At 38.5% G+C, this 22,859-nt stretch overlaps 2 protein-coding genes across 3 annotated transcripts in view; one reads left to right on the top strand and one right to left on the bottom strand.

Annotated features, from left to right (window-relative positions):
• Positions 1 to 1,463: 1,463 nt before the first annotated feature.
• LOC124641106 (stromal membrane-associated protein 1-like) lies at positions 1,464 to 10,925 on the bottom strand. The gene is made up of 5 exons (XM_047179081.1): positions 10,707 to 10,925; positions 7,660 to 7,790; positions 5,669 to 5,847; positions 5,158 to 5,266; positions 1,464 to 4,381 (listed from the first exon to the last, which is right to left on the bottom strand). Exons 1-5 carry the CDS (start codon positions 10,822 to 10,824, stop codon positions 3,689 to 3,691), a joined length of 1,230 nt encoding a protein of 409 aa, XP_047035037.1. The 5' UTR covers positions 10,825 to 10,925; the 3' UTR covers positions 1,464 to 3,688.
• Positions 10,926 to 11,218: 293 nt separating this feature from the next.
• The window catches only part of LOC124641176 (phosphoinositide 3-kinase regulatory subunit 4), a 29,688-nt gene continuing 18,047 nt past the window's right edge, over positions 11,219 to 22,859 (top strand). The window contains exons 1-14 of one of the 2 annotated variants that reach the window (XR_006985642.1): positions 11,219 to 11,545; positions 11,889 to 12,069; positions 12,503 to 12,673; positions 13,105 to 13,293; positions 13,592 to 13,680; positions 14,030 to 14,236; positions 14,730 to 15,186; positions 15,415 to 15,607; positions 19,284 to 19,393; positions 19,833 to 19,941; positions 20,715 to 20,863; positions 21,396 to 21,539; positions 21,865 to 21,981; positions 22,393 to 22,527. Coding sequence is in view for 1 of the 2 variants with exons in the window: in XM_047179175.1 (XP_047035131.1) it covers positions 11,454 to 11,545; positions 11,889 to 12,069; positions 12,503 to 12,673; positions 13,105 to 13,293; positions 13,592 to 13,680; positions 14,030 to 14,236; positions 14,730 to 15,186; positions 15,415 to 15,607; positions 19,284 to 19,393; positions 19,833 to 19,941; positions 20,715 to 20,863; positions 21,396 to 21,539; positions 21,865 to 21,981; positions 22,393 to 22,527 (2,343 nt within the window). In the remaining variant the exon portion in view is untranslated. The remainder of the gene's footprint in view (positions 11,546 to 11,888; positions 12,070 to 12,502; positions 12,674 to 13,104; positions 13,294 to 13,591; positions 13,681 to 14,029; positions 14,237 to 14,729; positions 15,187 to 15,414; positions 15,608 to 19,283; positions 19,394 to 19,832; positions 19,942 to 20,714; positions 20,864 to 21,395; positions 21,540 to 21,864; positions 21,982 to 22,392; positions 22,528 to 22,859) is intronic. The other variant, XM_047179175.1, reaches the window with a different exon arrangement.

The following is a 22,859-nucleotide window of genomic DNA, read 5'->3' as shown; positions in this document are numbered from 1 at the left end:
TGAGCGTACATTTCATGACTTTTATGACTTGAAAAAGTTACAAGAAGCTTGGGGATACAATTTTAATAAAACAAAGAATGGAGATAATATTGTATGGAATGACGTAAAAATGATTAAGGTGACAAAGAAAAACCCCTTTTCATTTTTTATAAAAAAATCTTATAAACAGGATTTTTTGGAAGTATGTGTAAGAAACAGGCGAACCAAAATGTTGCCTTTAAACGAGTTAACGCTAGTCAAAGCGTACACTGGAAAACAAGAGCTAAGTGAAAATAAAAAAAAAGATTTACGCGAATTATTGTCTAAGAATTTGATCCCTAACTTTTATTCTGACTTTTATAATTCCATTCTTTAATCAGTAAAGGTAAAGATGACTCCTCCGTTTTCATCTTATATTTTTAAATAATTTATGTTTTGTTAACTGATTTATACCTAGACTGCGGACCTACTAAGAATACCATAACGCTGATTAGATTCGCTAAGATCTCTTTTAATTTTGCTACGATGTTATAATTATAGTTTATAATAGTTATCATAGTTTTTTACAATACTATATACTACTTTGTATAAAAAAACTATATTTGCTTTTTGTTAATTTTGAAGGTATATGAAAATGTATACTATTTTTTTTATTATATTTCTCGTAATCATTTAAATAAAGACTTGTAATTTAAAAAGCGATAGTTAGGATAGAAGAGTGATTTTTGTGAACTGATGTAAACCTACTTAGAATACCATGAGACTGATTGATTTATTGCTTAGAAGTTAAGATCTCTTTTAATTATATTAATAAGTTCGGTATAAAAACATCTAACATCTTCTATTAATAAGTGTTAAAATGAAAATAACAGTTTTTTTATAATTTTAGTTCCTTAATGTTGATCTCTTTTTTTTAATTAAAAACCGTAACTACAAAAATGTATTTTCATTTTTATGTATTTTCGTTTAGTATTATTATGACTTAAACCTTACATATACAACCAAGTAGTATTTGAATTTAATAATAAATCAACTCAAAATTAATTAGGTCTTTATCTTTTTGGCAGACTAACTGTTACTTAGTATTATATAGACCTAAAACTACAAAAGTAATTTTGACAGCCTACAATAAACAAAATAAATAGTATTCAATTGAAATTTAAGTTTCAACCAACTATGTGGTTCATATTCTATCATTAAAAAATAAAAATAACTATGCGAGTAACATCTTGTAACATTTATGTCTAAATAAACAGCCAAAGTCCTAATTGCAAAACGTTTTTTGCGATTTGCCAAAAAACTAGTTTTTTCAATTCGGTCACTTTAATAATAAGCGTGCGACATACTCGTTCAAACTAAAATTCACGTTAATATAAAAATTATTAATACTTGTAAACCTTAGCTAACATCAAACAAAATGCCTAAAAGCATGAGATGGGAATGGCTATCTAAATGTAAATAGTTATATTATAGAAACTTTACAATTTAGAGAAAATGGTTATCAGATTTATTTAACATTTTTAACGTCTATAAATAAAATAGATTAAAGAACACGCACCAATTTCCAAGTTACAAACGTCCCGAAATCGTTATCGGCATTGTAAATACACATACATATTCCAATATTATGACATTATATTTTTTGTACAATGGTTATAATTTAACAAAATATATGAAATGTGTGCACTCAAAATATTATTTCTACATTTCATTGGAACAGGCCGAATCCGGGACGCCTGACTTTAGCAAAATAAAAATAAAATATCTACTTAAAGTTACTGTGAATTAAGATCGTTACACAAACAAAATTGTTATCTGTGCATAAAATATTTAAAATAGATTTTTAAAAAGTGCTAAATTATTCATCAAAGTGTAAACGTTTTAAGAATACACAATATATAGAAGTATAAATTATTCAATGAAAATAATAAAAAAAATAGTTAATTATCATGAAATTACATAATTGCACAGGTCGTATAGAAAGGGCTTAGTTTGTTATTTCAAGTTTGTGCACCTTTTATGGGCTTTTTGCGTCGGTTGCTTATAATACTTACAATTTACTGAAATTAAAACATACAGTTAGTAATATTAAACTCTACAATACATTACATTGTGCACTATCTAGGGCCCTTTACCAGAGGGCATCAATTCAGCATTTCACAATTTCGCCATAAACTTGAACAGACTTGAAATAACTAGGTATGTCCACACATGTCCTTTTATCGATAATTTTTGTATCGACAATTTGAACTCTATTCCGCATGAATTTAAGTCTTAATACACAAGACTTTTTTGACGCGTAAAACATTTTTCATACATAAGTTCATCGATCATTTGATATTGCACACGGAATATCGTTGCAACAAAACATGCGTGTATCGACCTTTCAAACTTCAGAATGAGTGGAATCACTATCACCTTACATTATTTTCGAATTTAAATAATAAGAAATTATTCTAACGTTCACAGATGCGAAAAAAACCGTCTTTGAACGAATTGACGACGAAAATACAGTTAAGTACTTTACTGTCGACCAACATAATTTCATAGCACATTTTATAATAAGTAAAAATTAAATACTCTCCTTCTATCCCACTATTTTATTAGCTATCGACTATCTTGTCTCTTACCGTCGACTTTAAAAATTACTTTTGACAGTGGGAGACATTTTATTGCATAGCTAAAATAAAATAGGTTTATCAAGAGTAAATATATAATTTAGGAAGACTGTTTAATAAAGAAATAATTGATATAACAATAACTAATAAGTACGTTCACCTTATCCACTCATTCTGAAGCACCAAGCCTCATTAATGTTTAGTAACTGCTCATAAAAGGCGCTATGTGGCCTCCTTTGCTTTTCATCCATTTTCAGCCTGTGTTTAAACTTTTCTCGAACGAATGAATGTCACGAACCTTCTATTCTTTTTGGAACATTCTAGATTACTTGATTGTAATGACGGGTTTGATTGCACAAGAATTATATACTTTAACGTACGTCAAATGAAATTGCCACTTATTCAGTACGTAATAAGGTTCAATTTACAGTAAAGTAGGCTTCACAGCGCCTTCTAAGTTCAGTAGATATCTGAGCATTACAAATAGGAACAAACTGCTTAAGAAGCCGACCGAGCCGACGCTCACGATAACTGCTTATCTACTCGTTACAAACGTACATTCAGATGTATTGAGTTCGCTTTGTGTGTAGTGGCGCGAATCTTGAGATCGATTTTTCGTGGTAGCCTCGGTTTGGGAAGAAGGCTAATTTGTAAGTCTGGTATGCATACTGCTTGGCAATAAACTAGTTTGGTGTGGTTATAATCAATAATTATTTATAAAGTATCCCACCTTAGCAATTTAAGGAGCAAAATTAGAGCTTAGGTTTTATGACAAGCAATGCATACCTGTATGTATCAAAAATATTGCCAGAAATCTAGTCTATAATTTACTGCGTTAAGCTTAAAAATCGAAAATAAAAACATGAGGTAATAAGTTACTAACTATGGCAAAACAATATTTATGGCATCAAAGTATCAAATTAAATAAAAAGCCATGTCCTTGAAAGTATTTAGAAATAAATTTAATTAATTTGCTGGCAACATTTCCTACAAAAAAAAAATCTAAATTCAAACGTCACTACACACAAGCGAACCTTCTCACACACACATCTGCAGTAAGTAAATAAAAAATCTAAATGAAATACACAACTCTACTGCCATGTCGAGTTGCTAGCAACGTTCGTATTGGGTTGCGAGAAAGCGTTCGGAAAACTTTGCCCTAAGTTCAGACTGTTAAACTGTTGCGCCAAAGGCTGTTGGGGCTGATTGAAGAACTGATTATTTTGGAACGGTTGACTCTGCAACGGTTGCTGAACCGGGGCCCCAAACGGTTGCTGAAACTGACTACCCATAGGGAACTGGTTGAACTGCATGCCATTCTGTACGGGCATGTTTGTATAGTTCTGTTGGTAGACTGGCGCGAAAGGGTACTGCGCTTGTTGCACGGGCTGCACAGGAGGCACCGGGTTGAATTGATTCACTAAATTAGTTGAAGGTGTTTGACTGTACAAAGCTAATATACTGTCCTTTGTTAACTTAGACTTCTCCTTCTCCGTGGGGGCTGCTTGTTTGAAGAAGTTCTCTTCTTCAGTCTTTAAGTCAGGTTTTAGTTCTTCGGGTTTGGTTTCCGCGGGTTTCTCCTGTGGTGCTGAGAAGAAGCTGGAGAATATATCGTCGTTAGCTGGTTTGGGGTCGGGTTTGGTGCTTGTGTCCAGTCCGAGGAGGTCTGCAGCGCCATTGGAAGTCTTGCTGAGGTCCGGTTGTGCTGTGGGCGGCGTAGACCTGCCCAATTTTGGACTCACTGACGATTTTGGTTTCGGAATGCTCGGTATGACATCAGACTTCTGTAATTTTACGTTATTTATATTAAATTCTGTGTTCTATGTTTTGTTTAAGGAATTTAGAAAGTTACATACAACAAATAATATCTGAACCCAAAGAGACTTGAATGATGTTATTGTTTATTTGATTCTGAAAATGCAAATAATATTTTATAGTATCTAATTAAGCGTTGTAAGCATAATCAAACACAATGGGCATAGGAATTCATCAATTTCAATGGCTTATTTAGCATGTCGTGCCGTCATAAAATCTATGTTGATTTTTTATACCTACGTATTTTTTTTTATAATTGTTATGTTTCTTTCACAAAGACTTACTAAGCAAGTTATTTTCTACACAAACAAGTGGGCAGTTTCGAACTTATCTATTTTCTATTACTTAAATAAATAATATATGATGGATGACCGTTTAGACGTCACGCGGTATAAAAGTACCTACGTCATACAAAATATTGCCTATAAATTCAATCGTGATGTATACGATATATTATAAATAATGTCGGGATAATGTCGGGACACCTTTTCACACACGGTCGGTTAGCCCCACGCTAAGTTATTAATTAACTTGTGTTATGGGTGCTAACACAACTGATAAACTACATATAGCTGCATATATACATATTTATAAATACATATTGTAACACCCAGACCACGACCAACAAGCATGCTCATCACACAAATGTCGATCGAACCGGGAATCGAACCCGGGACCTCAGATTCGGCAGTCCGGCTTGGTGACCTTTGCGCCACAGAGGTCGTCATTATGAAGATATACCTACATTATATTTCTTATCACTTGTGGTTGGAGCTGGCAGAGGTCCTAAGCCTGAGCTGGTGGATTTCTTTTTTCGTTTCTGCCTCTCTATTTCTTCATCAATCTCTTTGTCCCTGAAAATTTAGGTAGGTTTTATAGGTTTTGTGGGTACAGAATGGATTGGCTGAATGTCATTCAAAAAAAAATTCAACCAAGTATCAGCTGGAAACGTGGAGTGCAAGAGTCTCAGTATGATATTTTTAAAATGTAGTCATTTGATCGCGTCAAGGCAAAAAAATATTATACAACTTCCATTTAACTTAATTCGCATGAAAAAAAAAACATTCCTTTTGCCATTTTGTAAGCTGGCGATATTTAGTCTTTTAATTGGCTCACCCCTGATACAGAAGCTTAAACAGAAACTAATCACACCTAGAGCAACTTAACGTTTAATCTATGGACCTGTGCGACTGTCACTCAGCCACAACCTTATGAAAAAAAAAACCACTTCCACTTTTTCCATCATCACCACTTACCAGTTAACCTTCGGCAGTGCAGGCGGCACCCACTCCTTAGCGATGTACTTCTTCTGCTCGTACTTGGCTCTGATGAAGGCCTCCAGCGAGGAGTCGTTCTGTGGCCTTCGGAAGGAATCGGGCAAGTTCGCCTCATAGACCGCACGGGCGCGAGAGTTGCCCATTTGTTGTAGGGATACCTGGGAAGAGGAAATAGGATCTGTTTAAAGAAAGCATATTTTTTTTTATAGTAGTAGGTTCCACCAGCGTTTCATCTGTCAATTGGAACGACTTAGGTATCAGCCGTATAAATATAAGAAATAAACAATCAAATCTGTCTAGGTGTTCCTAAGATAGCGTGTTCAAACAAACAAACAAAATCTTCGGCTAGATCTCTCTCTCTTTAGATCCCGAACGATTATACGCAAGATATTGTGGGTAAACTGCTAAGAGCTGGTCTGCTCAATATTTTGTAGCGACCCGGAGACGCCTTTTGGCATACAAACTTTTCCTGGACATATTAGTCATGTAAGGAAAATACATAACAAAGTGAACTTCCCTGTGATGGAAACCAAAAATTCAAGACCTCCCTGTGATGGAAACCAAAAATTCAAGACCACCGTACAGTACTTTGTATACATAGTCAAAGAAACTAATTAATAAAGAAACTCCTTAGTAAAAATAGAACCTACAATACATATTTAAGCAGCCAGTAGCCACGTGTTTTAGTCCATTGACGTCGCTTAGGTGCTCATAGCTAACAGTCACGCGATCTAACGCCTTATACATAGAGCAGAGTTTAATAATTTTGTGATACGTCACGATAACGCGATATCCTAGTACTTAAGCAATGTTTCTTGCTTAACCGGGGCATTGACCGCTACTGTAGAAGGTATTTTAGAGTTAAACTTTGTAAAACTTCTGGATAGGAAAGTTATGCTACTCATAATCCCTTTCAGCTCATCATCATCTCCCGAGCCTTCCCAACTATGTTGGGGTCAGCTTCCAGTCTAACCTGATACAGCAGAGTAACAGTTTTTTACAAAGAGCGACTGGCTATCTGACCTCCTCAACCCAGTTACCCGGGCAACCCCTTGGTTAGACTGGTGTCAAAGTTACTGGCTTCTGACTAGCTGTAACGACTGTAAAGGATGGGCAATGATAGCCGGCCTTTTCAGGTTGCCATCAGCCTTTTTATGATGTCACTCAGGGCACAGGCCTTCTCTCACACAGAGAAGGATTGAGCGTTAATCACCACACTTGTTCAATGCGGGTTGGTGATTAAGCTACTATTCTAATGACTAATACTAACTATTTACCTGTGTCCCGGGGAAACTTCTTCTCATTACGAGACAATCAAAACAAACCCTATGTTATTCGAGGATAGTCTTGCTTCCAAATAGTGAAAGAATTTTTCATCACAATCGAAATAATGTATCCTCTTTGTTATATTGGAATAATTTGCTGTTATGTCATCGTCTTTTGTTTTCAGATATAAATGCATCTAAAGGTAAGTCTAAGTACAAAGGTTTTTGTAACCACCTTTGTTTTATTGGAGCCCTTTGTTAACCAGGGCCACAATAACTCATTAAAAGATAAAAAGTCATTTATTCAAATTAGACTGAAATCAGAAATTTTTATTTGCTAGAAACATGATGAGAAAATCAACTCAATCAATTTTACAAAATACAGCCCCCAAAACGCCCATCATTCACCATTTCTATGTGTTTTTGCTGGGAAGAAGAAGTAATTTGAACAATCTCACAGTCCCGGCAGGCGCAGGCCCAGTGGCCCTCAGAGTTTGTTAACTGCTATACGGGCTTGATATCTACAGGCTGCTCGAAAGAAGACAAGGTTTAAAGTAATTTCAATTTACTTCAAAGTATCATCAGCAGCCTTTTTTATCTTTTGATGAGTTATCGCTGCCCTGGTAATCAAAGGGCTCCAATAAAAAGGTGGTAAGAAACGCCTTTATACTTTTTACTTTAAAGTAGTTTCAATGAAATACTCACGACTTGTTCAGGCGTCCAGGAGTCAAGGTTGACGCTCTTGACTTTGGAGATGTGCACTCCGAGGTTCCGGTGTATGCCGGCGCACCTGATGCATAGGAATATGCCCAGGTTCCATGACGCCCAGCGAGGTCCTGTGGGGGTAACGAGAAGCATTAAATCAAAGGAATCTTTGCACACTCATCAAAAACTGTCTAGCTGTTCCTTTTGCTAGAGTCCTAAGTGAGAAGAAAATGTCAAACTGTATTCAGCAAACTGTATACAGCCTTTTTAGAGAGAAAGGCTTGACAACTCCTTCAGACCGCTCACGTAAGTTTTTAAAACCGAAAATGTTTCAATCAGGTTTTATAGTTAACAAACATAATTGCTCAGCTGTATTGTGGTGGATTTGGATAACAGGTAACTTTCCTCATCCATCTAAATAAATAAATAATAAAAAGTTTATTGCTTCAACTAATCCATCTTACATAAATTCTAACAAATATCTAAACAAAGACTATTGACATACCCACAATATAAACAACATTTTACCTTATTACATCATTTAAATTAATAACATGAAACGGTGAAGAATGCAGCATTGACATACAAAATAGTGTTAATGTGAACATAATTGCAGACTTCCTTTTGACCATTAGTAATTAATGCAAGGTTGCAATTTTAATTACTGTTAACACAAATTTTGGTTGTATTACAAAACTATCAATACAGAATATGATATTGGTACTACTGTTATTAATTAGTAATAATGTATGTCATAGAAAAAATCATGATGATATTTAAAGCTTACTTTATATGTATACAAGTGTTTTTGAAATTGGGACTAGTAGTTCCTAAGATAAGCAAATTCAACCTAACGAAGGTTTGTTTGTGTTGTCAGCTTAACAATTAGAATACATATTATATGTATAAATATTTTATGAATGCATCTTATTTCTCCTATTTTTTTAATAATAATTTCCTATTCCTAAACAAAATAATTTTGGGGTAAATAATTATCCTGGTAAATTGATATTTTAAGCCAATTATGCTAAACAGCTGGGCTCAAATACTCTAGATAACTTATCAATGTGTTTGTGATAAAAATATTAATGTTTGTCATGTACCATTAAAAGACACATCATTATGATAAGCCCAATGAAGAATATTACACTAATATACCTGTATATTTTTATACTAGTATCATAAATGCGAAATTTTAATGCATGTGTTTATTCCTCTTTCACACAAAAAGTACAGGATAGATATTGATGAAACTTAGCAATAGTATATTGATGCAATGTGTAGGTTACATTTTATCTATTATTGGAAGTGGTTCTCTTGGGAAACAGCTGAAACTATTATTTTGAGTATTACTTTACTTAAAATTAATATTATTATACAGGGTGTGTCGTTCACAATCACATTAAATCCTATCACATATGCTTTATGATATTCTATGGCGAATTGTAAAAAAAAATAACCTAATCCATTCAGTGGTTTGGCCACAGGAGTAATTTTTCGTTTTTATAATTTACAACATCATGTGTAAAGTAGAGATAAAGTTAGGAGTATCGAACATATTGAATAGCTGACAGCTGTCAGTTTTCAAGGGAGAATTCCAGTTGTTTGTAATGCTGACTTTTATGTGGTGTTCTAATTTTCGCACATTTTTATTCTATTTACTTTGTTTGAAAAATGCATTTTTTTATTTTTACATATTTTTCTTTTTTCTTTGTGTTAATCGACATATTATGTTAACTAGTATATTAACGCATTTCATTTAATGTGATTGTGAACAACACACCCGTTATATATTTGTGTAAAAACTTCAGTTTATGTCTCACCAAATTGAGTAGACATTGCCCCAGGTCAAAATTGCTACATAAGGTTAATGTTTGTGTAGTAAAAGTTATCCCAACCAACTCTCTAATTATGTCATGAACCATAGACAATCATTTTGTGTCATGAACAGATTATGTCATGAATAAATAATAGCATTCAGCCTCAATCAGACAGCACCTTGCCTGTTTAGACTCTTTCAATGCAAATATAAACATGTGTACACATAACACATTCATTTATGGTTGGGCAATGACAATTATATCATACCAAAGAGGATGGCAATGATGCTATACCTAACTATATGGTGTGCTAATAGAGGTTTATGCTCCTTAATTTATATTAAGATTTTAGATAATGCAAATGAGGGATATTCTTAAAACTGAGATAAGGTGTTTTTATAGGGAAGTAAATATAAGAACAAAAATAAAAATGAACACAAGCACAAGATATCAGTCTTGAAGTTGACAAAAAGAAGTGGTTCAAAGACAAGCGGTACACATTGAATAAATGACTATCGGTTCTGGATGATTGCAATGTATTCTCCTTTAGACCATCATACTGTATCCCTTGTATTGTAGAACAAAAACATTAACAATAGTACTACAATACTTTTTGCAACCACACTACTTTTTCCCATGTTTATCGTGTGTTAGGGAAGTACAGGATATTGAGTATAGAGTGCCTTTAGTTTATAGTTTTATCTGAGCTACCTTCAATACAAAAACAAACAAAAAGGTATCAAGTTTTTTGGGTGGTAAGAAAGACTTTGAGTAGTTTTTTTTTTTTTAATTTCAGACTTATAGTTATTAAAACAATAAAGAACTAAGATTTATGAATTTGATTAAATGCAGCAGCTGTTGACACATACCAAAATAACTATTTAGAAACATTGCACTAAGTCATTCAAGCAAGAAGGAATTATTAATTATCAGATTCAGACAGCCTTCGTGATTAGCTGTTAAATTTTAATACTAATTAAGAGAAAGCACTGCAACATGTAGAAATGTGAAAAACGAAGCAAAAGTCTCACAAATATTACGAGATAACGTGAGTCATTTGAATAATTTTGATGTTAAAAATTGAGTTCAAGGACCTCAATTATAGTCAAATTGCTTGCGAAACTAATAAAGAAACTGCCCGTTGAGATTTTTATGACCTCATTCCTGATGCATTCAAGAAGATACATGAAATATTAAAGTACAAAAAAAAAGAAAAAATCCGCGTACCTTTGGCATCGCAATCAACACAGTATTTATTGTCTTCATCCTTCAACATCTGCATCAAAATGTTCTGACATCTGTCCTGGATCTGTTTGGCTCGATCTTTTTCACTTTTAGAAGACATTTCTTTGAAATATTATTAGCAAACGATATCAAATTCAATGAAAATGGGTGGAATGCTTGTTTGTTGAAGGGAAGAGAAACCATAGAGCTACAATGACAGCGGATTTGATGAGTTGTGTTGTCATTTTACTCTATGAATTTTGACGTAAACAGAAAAACAAAATGGTTTTTCCAAGAGTTTTCCTAAACACAGCACCTGAATTAAATGATTTTCATCGTATTTTCATAAGTAAAGGCTTAGATTTTGTAATAAAAGTTCAAGATAATAATCGGCAGAAATAAATCGTTGCATCAGTAAATAAATTCTAAATACAAAACAGCTCTACTGCATTAGTTTTTGAACGGATTTGTTACTCACGTCCACTCACGTCAAAAGTGACTTGTTTGACTGGCAGGCAGGCAAGTGTCAAAAATTGCAAATTTTGCTTTGTTTTGAATACATACGTGAGCTAAATTATCACTATTTATTTAAATTTATTAGGTCGCAATAAATCCTATAATTATCACACAAAGATCAACAAGTGCATAGCAAGATTATAAAGTGTTAGAAGCCAGTGGGTTAGAAATAAATAAGGTTTTGGTGAAAGGATATGTGTTAAACGTAATTTGTTGTAATTTTATAATTACACAATGGGCAATCAGCTGGTGGGTGTTGCTCCATCACAGATTTATCCCGTAGAACACTATCTGAGCGATCATGTTGACCTATCATTTGATCAGAGGTAAGTATTGACTACTGCAGGACTAGTACCGAAGTGATCCTTTTTATCCTGATGATAAGTTAGAATTTTTTTTTTAGTTGTAAACCAGCCTCAATTTTAGAATGAAATACAGACAGAATAACACCTATTACTTAGATTTAATATCTTCAATATATTGCTTATCATTTTAAATGAGTCACTTAATCAAAGTAACCTTGTAGTAATTTCCAACTCAATACTTTAGTTTTTCTATGTACCTTAGGTAGCTCATAAAATATAATTTTTTAATTGGTAATTTCAAACTTCCTTAAAAGGACAAGGCTATCACTTCATAATATGTTTATGTTTCTTTACAATATTCTAGCTTGGGTTCCACCCGCTTCCTGAAGGTAGCTAGAGCGAGATCCCGTGAAGGTCTAGTGGTAGTGAAGGTGTTTGCTGTCCATGACCCCTCGTTACCACTGGCTGAACATAAGGAACGGATCCTGAAGATAAAAGAGCAGCTGGCTTCAGCATTCAACTGTCTGCCATTTCAGAGGGTTATTGTATGTATTTAAAATAAACTTGAAGTTTTTATTTTAGACTGGTTTAGGTGTTTTACAAATAACCACTGCTTAATGTTTTATTGATTTGATTATATTTGTTTGGATTTTGTTCTTAATTATTTCCTTTTTAAATAAGCTAGGTTTGAATGATCATTTAAACTTTTAGAAAAATAAACTGAATCCTGAACCTTATTTTAGAAGTAGGTAAGTAAACAGCTGCAAAAATCTTTTGATTCTCATGCTTGACAGTTAGGATAACCACTCCAAATTACTGAAACATTACTTAACTTTAATTGTTTCATATAAGTATAACTACTTCCTGTCACAGCAATTTTCATAAGTTTGACAGAGATAAAATGATGTTAGAGTAGTGTATAAAATTGCGACATTTCAGTAATTGGCTGGTAATCTCAACCTTTATAATACTTTTCAGCTAACAGACAAAGCCGGTCTCCTCATGCGTGAGTACTGCAAATGCAGTGTGTACGACCGCATGTCCACCCGTCCGTTCCTCACCACGCTGGAGAAGAAGTGGATCACCTTCCAAGTACTGTATGCACTGCATAGAATGCATAAGCTTGGGATTTGTCATGGAGATATCAAGGTAAGCGTCTAGGTAACAGGGATTAGTATAGTTATATTCAACAATTTGTATGAAATATGAAAAATCCAGCAAAATTTTTGATCTCATTATGTGATAGGTACAACATGCATGAAATTATAAACTTGCTTCCGCCAGCGGTTTCACCCGCAACTCGTTCGAACTACCGCCTTCCTCAATTAATAATCTATTTAACATTGAAAGAATTTTTTAAATTGGTTTGGTAGATCCTAAGATTTCCGCATTCGAGTAAACAAACAAACACTTCAAACTCTACAAAATTGGCACTGAGTAAAAATAAGGAGCAATTTTTCTGCAATATTCACGTCCCCGTTTCAACTTTTCATAAATGCATTGACAATGTTTAGCAAAATCTCTAATAGTCACAAAATCACATTCATATACCCAATCGTCATTAATATTTTCCCTTCTAGCTAGAAAACATAATGGTGACATCCTGGCTGTGGGTGCTGCTGACAGACATAGCTTCCTTCAAGCCGACCTTCCTCCCTGACGACAATCCGGCAGACTTCAGCTACTTCTTCGATACCTCTCGCAGGAGGCTGTGCTATGTGGCCCCTGAGAGATTCGTGAGGGCTCCTGATCCTCATAATAGACCTATGGTAAGGGATACGTAATTTTTTTAAAGAAAATTAATTTCTGTTTGTGGCTTGTGGAAACTACTTCTCTTGGAATATAGCTACGGATTCCTGGGATAGTGTAGCTTTCCAGCAGTGAAAGAAAGTATCAAACCAATTAAGTTGTTTCGTAGCCATTAGGGACCAAACAAACAAATCATTTTTCCTCTAATAAGCGTCTACATGATGAAAATTACGATAAAACTTACCTCAACGTCATGAAAATATGAATAAAAATTATATAAAAAGCATGTTAGTAAATAAATATTAATTATTTATACAGAGTGATGACAAAATGGGCGGTCTCTTGTTAAGCGAATCGCCATGTAAAGTTGGCGAGCTCGTACCTAGCATGGATATATTTTCAGCTGGGTAAGTTTCTTTTATTATTTCAACAAGACCTTTGATAAAAAATCATAATACAGTACGTCATTTGAGTAGGCACTTAACTGAAGGTAAAAAATCTTGATACTTGATCTACTGCTTAAAATAATTATTCAATTGATTAAGTAAGTTAAATTATTTTTTTATTTACACTGAGTTCTAAAAGTATGGAAAAAGAAAACATACTGCGGCGACCCCAAATAAATTGGGATAAAGGATGATGACTGAGTTCGAAAATAAAAAGTTGTATACAGATTGTTTGTCTTTACATAAGTGCCTACTCAAATGGACTATATTCTCTAAACATTACAACAATACTCCATTTCTTGTCCTCCAGCTGTGCTCTCCTAGAACTTTGGAACGACGGCACTCCAGCCCTAGACCTCCCAGGTCTACTAGCCTACCGTAACGGAGAAGACAGGCCTCCGACCATGACGCTCAGCACGGATGACCCACAGTTGAGGACTCTCCTCCACTCCATGACCGAGAGGAACCCGAGAGATAGGAGGACTGCCGAGTTGTATCTCGATGAGGCGAGGGGCAAGTGAGTTATTGTATAATAGTAGGTACTTGTTGTTAATGTGATTTTCGTAATTGTAATGCCGAGGTGAGGTCTCAATCCATAGTATGCACTGAGGACTGTTTTGAACTCCATGATTGACGAGGGACACAAAACTGTTTTTGCTGCTTATTTTAATGAGAAATTGCATCCAGATTACAATATCTTGTGATTAGACAAGACTACCTATTGTTATTTCTCTTCTTGTCTATTGGGCTACTATATTTATCAATTTTTCAATGTCATGCGGATCTGGAATTAACAGAGTGATGGGTTCTCCCAGACATTGTGGTGTAATACAATCTGGGCAGTTTAGCAAAATTTTGAAAGTCCAAAAAGCTATTTTTAATAACACCCAAAACCACTTAAGGCCTGAACCTCATCTAAGTGGAGCAGAGAATTTTGCAAAAGAGCCTAGACTGGCTTATTCTGTCAATTCCAGCGCATATCATATGTCATTTGATGGTTTCTCTTTCAGATTATTCCCGGAATACTTCTACTCATTCCTCCAATCATACATGCTAATATTCTCCGCCCAACCAATACTACCGCCCGACGAAAAAATACTACGCATTCACCAGGACATTAAGAACATTATCAAGATATTCACCCAACCCTCCGATGCTAAGAACTACCAAGACTTGGTCGAAGAAACTACAGACCATCAGAATATTGACAGCATTGATAAATTGAAGGATAAGTTTAAAGTGCTCAATGTTAATACGACAGATTTTGATGATGAAGATGATAAGGCCCCAGAGAGAAAAGATATGGGGCCCGATAGTGAAGGGTTGATATTAATTACGTCATTAGTGACGTCATGCATTAGGGGGTTGCATCATTGTACTTCGAAGTTGTATAGTTTGGAGATTCTGCAGCTGTTGTGCGAGAATTCGAGTTCGGAGACTATTTTGGATCGGATTCTGCCTTATATTGTGAGTATAGATTTATTGCTCTAGTAGGTACAATCTTTTTTTGATGAATACAGCGTCAAAGTGAGTCAAGCGAATTAAAAAATTCTCTTTGGTGCAAAAAACATGTATGCAAGGTCACATGAAGTAATTTTATTATCAGTTATTTGCAATGTTTTAGAAGTCATCCATCATAATTCCGTCTTTGGATCCGAGGATACGCTGGTTTTTTTAATAATTTATTTTCCTCAGATCCACCTATCGCATGACAACGTGTCCCGCGTCCGAGCCCGCGCCGTAGCCACCTGCGCCCGCGCATTGTCCGCCGTACGCTTACTCCCCAACTCGGACTGCAACGTGTTCCCCGAGTACATCCTGCCGGAGCTCGGCCCCCGCGCCACCGACCCCAGCGTGCCCGTGCGCATCGCGTATGCTAACAATATCGGTGAGTACTGTACATACATGTGCCTAGTGTTCCCGAGTACATCCTGCCGGAGCTCGGCCCCCGCGCCACCGACCCCAGCGTGCCCGTGCGCATCGCGTATGCTAACAATATCGGTGAGTACTGTACATACATGTGCCTAGTGTTCCCGAGTACATCCTGCCGGAGCTCGGCCCCCGCGCCACCGACCCCAGCGTGCCCGTGCGCATCGCGTATGCTAACAATATCGGTGAGTACTGTACATACATGTGCCTAGTGTTCCCGAGTACATCCTGCCGGAGCTCGGCCCCCGCGCCACCGACCCCAGCGTGCCCGTGCGCATCGCGTATGCTAACAATATCGGTGAGTACTGTACATACATGTGCCTAGTGTTCCCGAGTACATCCTGCCGGAGCTCGGCCCCCGCGCCACCGACCCCAGCGTGCCCGTGCGCATCGCGTATGCTAACAATATCGGTGAGTACTGTACATACATGTGCCTAGTGTTCCCGAGTACATCCTGCCGGAGCTCGGCCCCCGCGCCACCGACCCCAGCGTGCCCGTGCGCATCGCGTATGCTAACAATATCGGTGAGTACTGTACATACATGTGCCTAGTGTTCCCGAGTACATCCTGCCGGAGCTCGGCCCCCGCGCCACCGACCCCAGCGTGCCCGTGCGCATCGCGTATGCTAACAATATCGGTGAGTACTGTACATACATGTGCCTAGTGTTCCCGAGTACATCCTGCCGGAGCTCGGCCCCCGCGCCACCGACCCCAGCGTGCCCGTGCGCATCGCGTATGCTAACAATATCGGTGAGTACTGTACATACATGTGCCTAGTGTTCCCGAGTACATCCTGCCGGAGCTCGGCCCCCGCGCCACCGACCCCAGCGTGCCCGTGCGCATCGCGTATGCTAACAATATCGGTGAGTACTGTACATACATGTGCCTAGTGTTCCCGAGTACATCCTGCCGGAGCTCGGCCCCCGCGCCACCGACCCCAGCGTGCCCGTGCGCATCGCGTATGCTAACAATATCGGTGAGTACTGTACATACATGTGCCTAGTGTTCCCGAGTACATCCTGCCGGAGCTCGGCCCCCGCGCCACCGACCCCAGCGTGCCCGTGCGCATCGCGTATGCTAACAATATCGGTGAGTACTGTACATACATGTGCCTAGTGTTCCCGAGTACATCCTGCCGGAGCTCGGCCCCCGCGCCACCGACCCCAGCGTGCCCGTGCGCATCGCGTATGCTAACAATATCGGTGAGTACTGTACATACATGTGCCTAGTGTTCCCGAGTACATCCTGCCGGAGCTCGGCCCCCGCGCCACCGACCCCAGCGTGCCCGTGCGCATCGCGTATGCTAACAATATCGGTGAGTACTGTACATACATGTGCCTAGTGTTCCCGAGTACATCCTGCCGGAGCTCGGCCCCCGCGCCACCGACCCCAGCGTGCCCGTGCGCATCGCGTATGCTAACAATATCGGTGAGTACTGTACATACATGTGCCTAGTGTTCCCGAGTACATCCTGCCGGAGCTCGGCCCCCGCGCCACCGACCCCAGCGTGCCCGTGCGCATCGCGTATGCTAACAATATCGGTGAGTACTGTACATACATGTGCCTAGTGTTCCCGAGTACATCCTGCCGGAGCTCGGCCCCCGCGCCACCGACCCCAGCGTGCCCGTGCGCATCGCGTATGCTAACAATATCGGTGAGTACTGTACATACATGTGCCTAGTGTTCCCGAGTACCTCCTGCCGGAGCTCGGCCCCCGCGCCACCGACCCCAGCGTGCCCGTGCGCATCGCGTATGCTAACAATATCGGTGAGTACTGTACATACATGTGCCTAGTGTTCCCGAGTACATCCTGCCGGAGCTCGGCCCCCGCGCCACCGACCCCAGCGTGCCCGTGCGCATCGCGTATGCTAACAATATCGGTGAGTACTGTACATACATGTGCCTAGTGTTCCCGAGTACATCCTGCCGGAGCTCGGCCCCCGCGCCACCGACCCCAGCGTGCCCGTGCGCATCGCGTATGCTAACAATATCGGTGAGTACTGTACATACATGTGCCTAGTGTTCCCGAGTACATCCTGCCGGAGCTCGGCCCCCGCGCCACCGACCCCAGCGTGCCCGTGCGCATCGCGTATGCTAACAATATCGGTGAGTACTGTACATACATGTGCCTAGTGTTCCCGAGTACATCCTGCCGGAGCTCGGCCCCCGCGCCACCGACCCCAGCGTGCCCGTGCGCATCGCGTATGCTAACAATATCGGTGAGTACTGTACATACATGTGCCTAGTGTTCCCGAGTACATCCTGCCGGAGCTCGGCCCCCGCGCCACCGACCCCAGCGTGCCCGTGCGCATCGCGTATGCTAACAATATCGGTGAGTACTGTACATACATGTGCCTAGTGTTCCCGAGTACATCCTGCCGGAGCTCGGCCCCCGCGCCACCGACCCCAGCGTGCCCGTGCGCATCGCGTATGCTAACAATATCGGTGAGTACTGTACATACATGTGCCTAGTGTTCCCGAGTACATCCTGCCGGAGCTCGGCCCCCGCGCCACCGACCCCAGCGTGCCCGTGCGCATCGCGTATGCTAACAATATCGGTGAGTACTGTACATACATGTGCCTAGTGTTCCCGAGTACATCCTGCCGGAGCTCGGCCCCCGCGCCACCGACCCCAGCGTGCCCGTGCGCATCGCGTATGCTAACAATATCGGTGAGTACGAGGATCGCGCACGCCTAATGTGGGGTCAGCCTTACCATAGTGAGTAAGTGAAACTATCCTACCCTATGCGCCTGCTGATGATGATGACTCATTTTATCATCCATCCAGCCATTCCCCAACTATGTTGGTGTTGGCTTCCAGTCACCGAATCTGTTTGAGTACCAATATTTTGCTTGGAGCGACTACCTATCTACCTATCTTCAATCCAGTCAACTACACAAGACGATATCCATGGTAAGACTGACAGACTTTCTGGCTTCTGGTTAGTCGCAGCAGCTGCAGAAAATGTACAAATGACAGCTTTGTCAGACTCAAAGCATATAGACAGATTATAGCTGTTTCCTGTGAAAATTACTTACGCACCATACGTAATAATTTCCCAAATTGGCTGACTAGATCCAGAGATATTCACAACGTTACAAACTTTACTTCTTTTGTTTAGATAAATGGTCACATCCACAACACAACCTTGATCAATGAATCTATGCGACTGCTAAGTGCTAATCCTAATTATACTGTCACGTGAAAGAATGCACCTACGGGATAAGTGTATTTTGACGATTCTATATTGCCCACGCAGACGAAGTTGCGGGCAACAGCTAGTTGTTAAAATAAAAATATATAAAATAGCTTGATAGTATTAGACGGGCTGCAGGATTGTTCGAAATAGTAAACAGCGGCCCTGACACATAAAAGGCCCACGAAGGAACGCGATGGATTTGATGGATTTTTTGTACAAATTCATATTATACATATTATATTAGTTACATATTATATTATACTACAATTGTTATTTTCAGGCTGCATTGGCCTATAGATTAGGCTGATGCCACATCATGTTCCTTCTGGAACCCTTTATGTACCAGGGCCGCGATTACTCTTTCGAACAACCCCGCAGCTCCGGATATAAGCCACTACTTCCTAATCTCAATTTATCCGTGTGTTATTTGTACAGCTAAACTGGCGGAGACGGCAGTACGTTTCCTGGACCAGACACAAAATATGGTGGAGAAGGAAGCAGCTAACATCAACTACGAGACTGAGCTGTCTGCTCTGCATGAAATGGTATGAAAGCTAGCCGTTTTAATATAAAGCTTCGAAGTAATGGCCACTTCCTTCCGTATATACGTCCTTAAATACTCCCTTATCTACTCGACTTATAAACTCTCTTATCTGATCCACCTATACGCTCCCTTATATTCTCTTTCCCTTATATTCTACTTCCTTATATACTTTCCCTATGTACTCCCTTAACAACCCTTGGTATTCCCCCTATGTATTCTTCCCATAAACTTCCTCATGTACCTGAATTCAATGAATGTCAATGTATCAAATTTTTGCCACATATCACCATATATCTTATAGTTGAGTCAACAACCTTCCATTAGAGCTGGATCCGGCCAAGCGGTCGTAAGGCCAGATAATCTTGTGCCAAGCAGTTATAACGTGAAAGCTGAAAAAGTCAAAGTTACTTTCGTATTAAAAAATATGTTGTTATCTCTAGGTCCGCTCAACAGTATCGTATTTACTGACCGACTCGCAAGCGGTGGTCAAGCGAGCCTTAGTAGAAAATGGCATCACAAAGCTTTGTATATTCTTCGGAAAACAGAAAGGTAAGATCTTTTTATATAATTTTTATACCCTTTATACCCCTGCTCTTATTCAAATTTTATTCAGTATAGACGACGCAGCATATTTTTTTCTTCCACCTTGAAATACTTTCGAGTTTACATTATTAGGTTTATCTTTAAACCGGAGCTTTGCCCTTTTGATATAGTTTGATTTCCCTAAAGCTGGGTTTTCACAGTAAGAGTTGGCTCGGATCGAGTGCACTCGTACGAGTCAGCTTCGGCTTCGGCAAACCCGGCTTAATATTGTCCTCTTACTTTAATAAAATTACCTCATATTGAATTAATCTTTCATCTATTCTTTTATTTTTCAATATTGCAGTGGCAGGTGAGGTCCAAAAAACAAATATAACTAATTTCATTATATACTGTCATTGAATACAATTTTGCTTTCATAAATTGCTAGAATCTGTCATATTTTCTGTGATCAAATCATTTTTCTTTACAAAGTAATTTTGAGCAGTGGATTATTCTAGAAGTTGATGTTATAAAAATAAAAATGATGAGTGGGAGTTTGTAGTTGTAATATGCTATGCTATTTCATGGCTATGCATCATCGGTTATTCAAAATAGGTTGAGAATTAAACTCATAAGTTAGTTTTTTTAAATATGAAAACGAGATGCTTGGCGAAAATTTCTTAGCTTTTAAAGGTTGTTGATAATTACAATAAAGTAAATATGTAATTTCTATGATGTGTATTTATTTTGAAAACTTCACTTCACTCCAATAATAATACGAATTGAAACATTTTATATAGCAAACGACGTGATACTATCGCACATGGTGACGTTTCTGAACGACAAGGAGGAGGCTGCCCTGCGCGGGTGCTTCTTCGAGCGCGTGGTCGGCGTCGCCGCATACGTGGGCCACCACGCCGCGCCTATACTTGTACCACTCTTGCAACAGGTGATAGACAAAAACTAGATAAATACCATATAAATGTGGTACCAAATATTTTGTGCAATTGACAGCTAGGGACAGTAGCATTTTTTGTACTGTCAACTGCACAAAAAATCGGTCAGAACATACTTTTCTTGAACTGTCAAAAATCGGTTATTTTCTATGCAATTTGTATGAAAACGCAAACTAAGAAACGTTTTGTTAGAAAAAATGATTTTCGATTCATGCTTTAATGCTGCTCAACAATATCACGAAAGAAAATATTACACCATAATGAAGAAATAAAAATTTTACACTGGTACTCAGCTACATCCGGTTAGACTGAAAGCCGACCCCAACATAGTTGGGAAAAAGACTTCGAAGAAGACGAAGAAGAAAAAAGAAAAAAATCTTAAATAAACCATCGTTTTTGACCCGTAAAAAATGGACCCCACATCCTGAAGTCAAAAATTTCATAATTGATCTTCTCCATACCTCTGTTCCATTTGATCCATACTTCGAGAAACACCCATAATATTGTTCCAAATTATTGTTCCAGGGCCTAACAGACCAATCAGAGTGGATTATAGCGAAGGCTTTACGGGCTACTACAAGTCTAGCAGAGCTAGGGCTACTGCCCAAACAGGCGCTCTGTGACCTGGTGGCCGAGAGCGCGGTGTTTCTAGCGCATCCTAACTTGTGGGTGAGTATATTGGCATTAAAGAGTAATTTCAGAAGGTATTGTCACTAAAAAGATGTAAAACAAAAACATCGTTTGTTTAAGATCCAATTTAAAGTATCTCCACCCGGTGATGCGATGATTTTTAAGTTGTAGGTACCTATCGAACTGACGTATGTATTCGTATATTCTGCTTCCTTGTTTGGTAAAATATTAAAAAAAAATCCTTTATATATGCCTAACCTTTGCCATATAATGGTAAAAAAACAGGCAACATACAAATATGTAATTCGAAAAATGGGATTTTATCACTGAATTTTTACACTCTCATTGTTATTTACTTGCCTAGATTCGTCACGAGGTCTGTGGCCTAGTATCATGCGTGTCCAGCCTTCTAAACCCGATTGACGTCAACTGCAAGATACTACCCCTCGTCTGGCCACACCTCAAACACAAACTTATACAGGTATAGTTGGAAACATTTTTGATGACATAAACTTTTAAAAATTACTGCTTACAATTAAATAAATAAATAAATGAATTGAATAGTATTTAATGTGTGAATAGTTAAATACATAACCTTATGAAGTATAGTAACCAGCTTGAGGCCTAATATAAAAAAAAGTCGATTACGCAATCGGTCTATTAAACGGCAACTTTTTTTATTATGAAGCTAGAATTTTTACACCAACCTTAACCAATAAAATGCTTTCTTTCGAGTTATGACAAACAGCTGTTTTCCTCAATTGGACGGTGATCTAATTGCTGTGAAACTGGGCATAAGAGTGACAAAGTTATATTTGAGGCATATTTTTCGTCCTTTACCATCTTTCAGATACGGAACACATAAATAAAACCTAAATAATTTCCTCCACAGGTAGAAAGAGCAGAGTTACTGCTAGAAAGCTTGGCGGAACCTATTCCCCGCAAGGTGTTAGATGCAGTGCTGCGTCACGGGGATGTGGACAGACTTGTACATACGCTACGAGAGAGAAGGAATACTAGACTCAAGGTACTTGTATATTTTCGGAAATTCGTTAGTGACACTTGTTTCGTTGGTCTACACAGGTGCGTGGAGGAAGCTGAAGGTTGTTCCCGGTGTACGTAAGGCCCAATGTGATCGACATCATTTAAAATTATTATTTTCTGTACTATACCTTTCTTTATTGTCAGTGTCATACATAAGTGTCAAACAATAAAATCCAGGACCTTGGTAACCCATCACTGACAGTCCTGTCAGATCACCCTTCCCGCTCATACGTAATCACCCCCGCTGCCTACTTTCAGGACGAGACTTGAAAAATTACTGTTGATTACTATTTTATTGTATTAATTAGGAACATA

The sequence above is a fragment of the Helicoverpa zea genome, chromosome 22 (genome assembly GCF_022581195.2).
Source record: "Helicoverpa zea isolate HzStark_Cry1AcR chromosome 22, ilHelZeax1.1, whole genome shotgun sequence".
In the NCBI taxonomy this organism is placed as follows: domain Eukaryota; kingdom Metazoa; phylum Arthropoda; class Insecta; order Lepidoptera; family Noctuidae; genus Helicoverpa; species Helicoverpa zea.
This window is presented reverse-complemented; position numbering and strand designations above follow the sequence as displayed.

Coding starts and splice junctions, on each gene's coding strand:
- LOC124641106 (XM_047179081.1), bottom strand. CDS start 10,824: ATGTCTTCTAAAAGTGAAAAAGATCGAGCCAAACAGATCCAGGACAGA. Junction 5,267..5,668: donor GCACTGCCGAAGGTTAACTG/GTAAGTGGTGAT, acceptor CTAAATTTTCAG/GGACAAAGAGATTGATGAAG. Junction 4,382..5,157: donor CAAGTGATAAGAAATATAAT/GTAGGTATATCT, acceptor GTAAAATTACAG/AAGTCTGATGTCATACCGAG.